At 36.0% G+C, this 8802-nt stretch overlaps 1 protein-coding gene across 1 annotated transcript; it reads right to left on the bottom strand.

Annotated features, from left to right (window-relative positions):
• Positions 1-201: 201 nt before the first annotated feature.
• LOC122040246 (protein HVA22-like) lies at positions 202-1271 on the bottom strand. The gene is made up of 5 exons (XM_042599580.1): positions 1137-1271; positions 1014-1040; positions 824-949; positions 576-729; positions 202-487 (listed from the first exon to the last, which is right to left on the bottom strand). The coding sequence occupies exons 1-5, from the start codon at positions 1181-1183 to the stop codon at positions 476-478; spliced, it is 366 nt and encodes a 121-aa protein (XP_042455514.1). The 5' UTR covers positions 1184-1271; the 3' UTR covers positions 202-475.
• Between the last annotated feature and the right edge of the window lie 7531 nt (positions 1272-8802).

The following is an 8802-nucleotide window of genomic DNA, read 5'->3' as shown; positions in this document are numbered from 1 at the left end:
TTCTTGATCGATCTGTCTCGAAGATCGTCTGTATGCTCTCTTTTGTTTTTTGATTGAGCGGTGAAATGCTTCCCATACTCGATCAGATTTTCCTTTCTCCTCTAACGCTCTCGGTTGCGAAGCGCCTGGCGATTCATTTAAAATTTATTTATTTATTGAGCAGTCCATAATCTTTATTTATAAACATTAACAAATTGAATATATAGAAATTTAAATTTATTTATTTATTTAATTTAACGAGTTAGTGACCTAGTACTTTGAATTCTCACCAAACTGAACAAATTAGGACTACTCCGTCACTTACAACACTAAACTAATTGATCACATTGATTGCTAAACATCTCAAACCAAACTCTTTGGTATTCCTGTTCCTCTTCTCATGAACATAAAGAGTCTAATTTACAACTTTATTTCGTGACATTAAGATAATTAATCATCTTCGTGTCCTTCGATTCCTTTCTTCTAGACTTCAGTTCTAGTCTTCCGCCTACAAAAGATGCTTTCCGAGCGTTAAAACCATCTTAAAAACTAATACGAATGCTTGATATTACTTAATGGTAAAGAAACTGAGTAACCTTTTGTTCATGGAGACGGTCGGAGCCCAAGTTACGGAAATACTTTTTGAGCTTACCCTTCACGAGCTCCTCGTAAACAAAGGATGCACCCCTTAATTGCGGGAGCACCAACCAAGCCACAAACACCATCTTCACCGTGTGCCAAAAGGGTATCCTAGTTTTCATCCCCCGATCAAAGAAGTCAATTCGATGATGCTCGTAACGATAACCGATATGCATATATGATATTGAAGACAAATATGCTATACCAGTACAGAATTGGTTCAGCTACCATCTCGAAGAGTGTCAAGAAGGAGTAAAGGATCCAATAGGCCAACCATTGTTCATCTTCCTCACGGTTGGACTTGTTTTCGATGGCGCATATCGAAGAATATCTGCACGTAGGCAAATTAAAGAGGGGAGGAATGTACGCGACAAAGATACAGAGAGAGGACTTACAAGGGGAAGAGAAGAGTAATTGCAGGCCTGCGATATGGTAAATGATCAAAGAATTATACAAGAAGAAGATAATATTGATTAGAAGGCCAAGAAAATTGAGGAGACCATGCATTGATCGATTACCCTGCAAGCGAGTGGAGGTGCTTAAGCAAAGCCCAAAAGGTGGCCATTGAATTATAACTTGGTCGAAGTTCTTGGGGAGGAGGAGGTTTGGTTATATTGTTAGGGTTTAGGAGAGGAGAGAAGGAAAGGATGAAGTGGTTGAAGTTCAAGAATTGGATTCTTTTCTTCTCTTTGTAGTGATGTCAATACTCAAGCAAAGGTTCGACCATGTGGTAGTAGTGAGTGCAAAGAGTGCTATGTGAAAATGCCTATTTAAATTTCCTAAGTAATTGAATTCAGATCATATTCTGTTTGAATGTTCATGAATATCTCGTGTTGATTCAAATATACTTAAATCAAGATTTATATATATATATATATATATTCAATCTCTAATTGTGCATAAATTAATACTTCAAACTTACCCGAATTTAGAAAAGATTGTCTCACTCTAATTGTGCATAAATTATACTTCAAACTTACCCGAATTAAGAAGAGATTGTCTCACTCTAAAATTAATTTTTGAACATCTGTATTATATATATATATATATTTAAACCGTTTGATTGCTTAGAGCTCATCAAACCTAACACCCTGTGACGTTTTCCTTGTTCCATATCACATCCACTGCCTTCTCACGACATCTCTTCCCATCTGTAAGGTTCCTGTTCTGATCTCCCGATTCAACGCCGTCTTGTTGCAGTCTGCCTCCCGATTGATGATTCCAGTGGCGACGAGCAATCTGGGATGCAGTTCCTTAATGGCTCGTACTGTTATTGATCATCTCCAACTCGCCTCTCTTCCTTTGCTTCTGAGACAGGTGAGTTGCGTCCTTGTTGATTCCCATGCTCTGCCTTGAATTAAATTTCTCGGAACCCTAAAATTTTTGTTTTTGTTCATTTCATTCTTATAGGTACTGCAATAATATACCTTGGTTGATTAAGACATTTTTCATGATTATTAATCCAGCAATGTAACCATGGTTCGTCAGAACGGTTGCGACGGTCGTCACGGGCTATGTCATTTCAGTTCCAATGTCATTTCACGGAGCGGTTACGACACGGATTTATAAAAAAATAATTAAATCTTATCATTTGGAATTTTTGTTAGAATAAATTTAGTAATCAAATGAATAATAATTTGATTAATAATTAGTTAATGAAAGGTAAAATAAATAAATTTAAATATATAAAATTTGTTTAGAAAATTTTAAAATTTAAAATAGATTTTATATAATATTTTTAAAGGATAATTCAGTTAAAATATAATTAAGTCAATTTAAATTGGGAATTAATTGGCTTAGGTTAGGGTTTCAATTAATTTCATATGTTTTTGTTTCTTACCGCCTTCTCCTCACACGTCTGCACCATCACCCCAAAGGCCCAAACCACTTCTCTCCTGTTGGTTTTCACCTCTCCGGCATACAACGCCATCGCCACTGCCACCGTGACATGTCGTAGGAGAAGACGACGCCGCCGCCATGACCTATCGTCGGAGAAGACGATGCCATGAGGCCTGGAATATTATATACCAGAAATTTGGCACGGCTCATGCCGTTCCCGTGCCAGAACACCCGTTCCGAGCGTTCCACCTCTGTTCTGACGAACCATGAATGCAACCTTACTGAATGTGTATTTGGTGTTTTTCATATCAGGGTTCTAGATCAAATAATTGTGTGAGTATATTATTTCGATCAAGGGATGAGATCCACACGACCAATATTACTTTATGATCATTGTTCTTGTCTAAGATCATCGGGTGAGCCATCAGTGAACTATTTTCTATGTTGACAAAGTTACTATGCACCAAGGAGGATGAAGAGAGGGGCAACCGGACCACCAAAGGCGTCTACAAAGCTTGAGAGAAGGAGAGTTAGAATGAAGGCCAAGGGTGCCCTGCCTTAGCTATTTTGACACTCAAGTCAGTCTCCGATGGGGAGGAATAAAGTACATGAATAATAGTAGGTTAATGGAAATGGATGTATACGAATATATACACGTATGTTGGCTCACAGGAGTAGACGTTCTTTTATATCTTGCGGCTATAAGAAGGAATGATGTGCTTTTGATAGCATGTCATATCCATATAAGAGGGTCACATCATCCATATCTAGTATTGTGGAAGATCACGTGGGATCACGCTATATCAACCATATTGTTCCATGTGTCATGCTTGTTCATATGCTATTGAACAATTGGATATTTGGGCTTGGGAGAGACATTGTGTTGGAGGAGTCAAACGGAAATAAGTAGGACATTGGATCAGGATTGATGGAGCCGAATGGAGATCTAGATCGACGAGGCTAAGAGGAGTACTGGATTGGCAGTGTACGGGTGGGGAAAACAGAGATGACCAGCAGCTGCCGACGGGGTCGGAGTTGCTTGTGGCAACATCTCACAACGAATGCATGGGGTGAATGAACAGGGAACGAGCGATGCAACGCATGGAAGAGACAACACTAACGATCTACTTGAAGGTAGTGCGCGTCGCTAATTCGCTAGTGCTTGCGGCGGCAACAAGCACGACAATTTGAGGGTTGCTCGGACAGGGTGACGACCGACGATAGCGTCACAGAAGGAGAGGAACTCGGTGTCAATTGCTCGCGCGGACCATGAAGCGGCTGGCGATCAAGCGTGTAGAGGGAGGGGGAGGGCGAGACTGTCACATGCATGGAAGGGCACACGTGGCATGATTCAATTGGTGACCATAATTCCCTTATTTTTTGAGAAAGAAAAAAGCCCTAAAAAGGGGAGAAGTGGGAAAACCCTAAAAGATCCACTCTCCTCCACATGGAGTCCTCCTCATATTCCTCATATCAATAATAATCCTTATCTTATCAATATGTAATCTTGGTGGTCGGCTATAAGTTGACTATTTGATTTACCTTTCTTTACATAACCTGAGGACGGACTATAAGGGGACTGGATCCTCTGGTCCCCTTGTCTTGATCCGCTCCTGGACCAAGACAAGGAGATTGGTGGGAGGCAATGACCCCCACCTGTTAACAGGTGGGGGGCCATTGCGACCAGAGGATTCGCCTTTGCGGACTAGAGGATCCGCCCTTGACTATAAGGGGCGTCTGAAATGAACATAATCATCTTTTGCTACAATTGAATTCATGAAGTAATATGACATTATCACTTAAAGTAAATGCATGTGAATATCAACATTACTATTGTATCATTAATCTATAATATTGTTGTGCTAAATTTTGAAATGTTCTAATATTCTAACCTACAACTTGATCTTGTTCTCTTATTACTTCTTACAACTATCTTCATCATGTTGAATCAAACTATGGGTGGCTAAGGGAGTTCTCTCTATTAAGTTGAGGGTGAAAGTTGCATAGGATGTCAATTCCTTCTGCACGGTAAGAACCTTCCCTATTAAGATCCTACTAAGATTAGAATTCAATTGATTCTCTTTCACTTATTCGTTATTGTTACTTGCATTTCCGGCTGAGATAAAAAGTCTCCAACTAGGCTTTCTTGGGCACGTGTGAGCTTGCCTTTTTAGAGAATCTTGCTCCCGAGTCGCAGAACTTATAGTTCGCCATTCATCTAGTAGGTTTCTGTATCCTTCCGATTTCTATTAGAACGCTGACCCTTGCTATACCAAAGTGATATCCATGGAGTTGTTAGTACCAGGTTGGGAAAATGATTTATATCTCTCTCTTTTACTATACTTCTTTATCGACATGCGTAACAATCTTCTCTTTAAATTTGATCTCAAATTTTCTAATGTCTATCGTCAAAATATTTACTAGTTTATGTTTTCAGACCATCTTCAGATCACTTAGCATCCTTTAATATAATCACCATGAACCACATAAATCCCAACTATTAGGATCGTGTACATGAATATTGCCTCTCCATTGAGCTTTTTGTAAGCTAAAGTTTCATTTTTTTTTACCTTCCTCTCTCTGTCATATTAATTTTCTCTCATTTTGTTATTTATGAGAGCTACATTCTCATTTCTCTCATTTTATTATTTATCAATGCTTTGACTAGAATTGTCATTTTGTTTGACAACATGCCTGTGCAGTATACACTAATTTTAGTAGAAACGATTATATATTTAAACTAATCTGTATGCTGGACACTATATCATATAATAATAATAAAAAATAGTTCGGTAAAAAAAATTCTCATCATACGATCCGATCATATCTTAGAGAAAAATTTATTATAGGTAATCTTATCTTATTTTTTATCAGATATTATTTCAGATATTATTTTCAAGATTTGAATCCGTTATCTTTTATCACATAATAATAATTTTATCATTGATCCCTCCTTTAATACTGGAGTTATTTTAATTAAAATTATTATATCATATAATACTGAATATGCATCACGTACTTATATTATTATTATACTATTTTTTGCATTGTATTAATTCTGATCAAAATATTGTATTATATAATTGTTTCGGTCAAAACTATTTAATTTTGGAATAAATGTTATATTTATTTTAAAAGATCCAACGGATGTGTATATTCAGTAATATTAATTTGTTTGGTATTATCTGCTTGTCCTTTAATACGTAAATGCATTGGATAAGGCACCAGGTGACCAAGTGGAGTCTGGGGCCCGCAGCTCCCTCCATGAACAGACGGTGGGTCCGCGTTCGAGCCGCTCATATATCCAGTCCTCCGATGTGCGCGAATGGATAATTATTAACATAGCCACTAAAATATTTATTAAATATTAAAATGCCTTTTATTTTGCTTCCTAAAATGTTTTTTTTTCTCTATTTATAAATTAATAATTTAGAACACCAAAGCGGCGAGCTGGAAATTCTGAATGGGTGCTCTTGTCAATTTTATCAAACGCAAAAAGGGACCAGTTGTTCAATTGTGGTCCACCAATCAATAAGTTGGAGAGGCACATTTGGACACAGCCACCATGGTTGATTGTAAGCCAAAAGATAGCGTTATCTATTTTATATAAGTAATCAATTAATTAATGTTATAGTGTTTCTAGGATAATGGTATAATAATTAGACTATTAATTGATTAAAAAATTAGATACACAGATTACAAAAAAAAAAAAATATTCTAGTGGCATATTAAACTAAATAGAGATTTTTTTAAAAAAATAAATAATATAAAAATTTATTTAAATATGAATAATGATATAAAAGGGTAGAGTCTAATGACCTAAAATGATTCGTGTAGCTTTTGATTAGTGGTGTATTTTTTATAATTTAAGTATTTGGATTTTACTTGGTTAATTTCAGATATAGAGAATTTACTATCTAATTTGACTATTGCATAAGTTTAAAATACAATTTATAGAAATTGATTTTGAGAATATCTATTTTATTTGAGATTAATTTTTTTTCCCTGTAAGTATTTTATCACACCCCTGGATTCAATTTATTTTTATTTAATGCTAATCGCAGTCGACGATATATATATATATATGTGGCAGAGTAATCTAGGTGCTATGAAATGAATGTATTCGGGACATTCAGATCATTTTCGAACGTCTCAGGTGCATATGATGTCCTTTTGATATTTCGATGATTTCAAATTTTTTTTTAAAAAAAGACATTTTTAAAATGTGTAGAAATGTTAGGAGTAAAATAAAAATTTTCTTTTAATGTTATTCAATTGAGACATTTTTATACTATTAAATGGAATAAAAAAGTAGCAGTTGGTTTGTTCAAGTAATCTACATGTGTTTTGAGTGAACAATATCGTATATAATTCCATTTGACTCAATTTGAAATAGAAGTAATATAAATTAATAAAATTTGCATCTAATATTAATATGTGTGGATTGACATAAATTGACGTATTTATAAAAAAAAAAATTAATAGAATTATTATTTTATATATACGTGACATAACTTTAAAAGGAAGCTTCCAGAATTCTCATTGTGTGAATTTGACAAAATCAATTACTATCCCAAAATTTTTAAATTTAGATTTTATAATTTGACCAAATCAAATATGAAATTAAAACCCCACTTACCTGAACAATCGACAAGAAGGAAAGGAATGAGCCTCCGACCCCATGATAAAATCTTTTAAATGCTTAATTGACATTTAAGAGTTGAATTTTAGGTATTTATAGAAATTTTATTTAAGTGGGATTATAATTTTAAGAATGTTATCAGTTTGAATACATTTCCATGAGTATTTTTTTATTTATTCTGATATATGAAACTCTTATAGAATTAGATTGGTCGCTTTGAGTTCGAAAAATTAAATACTTATAATATAAAATTTTAAATACTAAGATTGTCAGGAATACTTCTGATTTATCTTGTTGGCCAGTAAAAAAATTCTATAAAGTCGGATCGATCAATCCCAAAACTAGCTGGTTTATCACTTATTTTTTTCTCCACAAACTCATACAAACTTTATTTTATTTTGTTTCTTGTTTCTTTAGGAAGAATGAATAGAATTTAGACGTAACAAAAGTAGGGATGGGACCCATCAAGAGTTCGAATTCGACAAGCTAAGGAATAGTTCGAATTCGAAAGCCCTTCCTAATAATAACATGTATGAGATACAACACTAAAAGGCAAGTGAATTTGGTATGTTGCTTTAGTAGATAGCAACATAATACCCATCCCATTTTAAAAGAGGGTGTGGACAATGCATCTCCTTCCATCTCCATGATTTATGCTTTCGATTGTAGCTATTTGTTTTATGGGTGCAATGTATGTAGGGTATAGTGCCAAAGGTTTAATTATTCCTTATCCGCCGCGTGGAAGCCAAAAAATAGAATGGGGGGGTCACTATACCATACAACAACTCATATAGGTTAAAAAGCGAGAGTACTCTTGGTTTGTAGTTGGTTGGCTTTAAACAAATAAAGATTAACCAGGTCACGCAACTGTTGGCTGGCTTTACAAGAATGATATATAGGTAACTGAAGAAGAAGCATTATTTGTAATCAAACTTTAGTTGCACTCAATGAGCAATTTTTGATAGCATATTGTGTTAGATCTAGTGTCATAAGCTCCGAATGATCCGGTCGGTATCCAATCCATTTCAAGTCAGCAAGATATATCTACGTGATTCCGCCTTGAGATATCATGATGAGTTACTGAATTGTCCGAGCTAAGCACCGAGGAGCTGAAAGGATTTGGGGTGAACGCTTGAGTGGCTAATAGCCCGCGCGAACGGCTAGTGCATGAACAGTACTGCAGCCCCCAGCACCTGATCACCTTAGTGCTGGACTCCAGAGCACTCCAAGTGCCGAGTGGCCGAGCACCTCGAGTGCCCAGCCGTTGCTCGAGTCCGAGTGTCGAGCCCCCCTGTCCGAAAGCCAATTTGATGTGGCAGTTTATAATTATATAAGTTAACGATACCGCACCTGGCATCACAAAGGAGTAGATATATTGATGTCACGATGCTAAGACTAATTATGATTACATAATTCCCTGCTTTCTCCCAATTCTCCCTTTCCCCCTTACAATTTTCCTTATTTACTAGTTACTACCCTTTGCCCCCCTCCCCAGCTCCCCTAACCTCTTCGTAGATCGGGTGGCAGACGCAGTCCCATTTTAATTAAAAAAAAAAAAACAAAAGTATTTTATGCAAATTCAGAAACGCCCTGAATAATTTAGGAAATTGCCCAATCTTCCCCACCACCGGTTCCCAATTCTCTCTTCCCCCCTTTCCATTTTCCTTATTTACTAGTTACTAAAAACAGCAAAGAAAGAAAAC

The sequence above is a fragment of the Zingiber officinale genome, chromosome 2A (assembly GCF_018446385.1).
Source record: "Zingiber officinale cultivar Zhangliang chromosome 2A, Zo_v1.1, whole genome shotgun sequence".
NCBI lineage: Eukaryota > Viridiplantae > Streptophyta > Magnoliopsida > Zingiberales > Zingiberaceae > Zingiber > Zingiber officinale.
The sequence above is the reverse complement of the archived record's forward strand: the minus strand, read 5'-3'. Positions and strand labels throughout refer to the sequence as shown.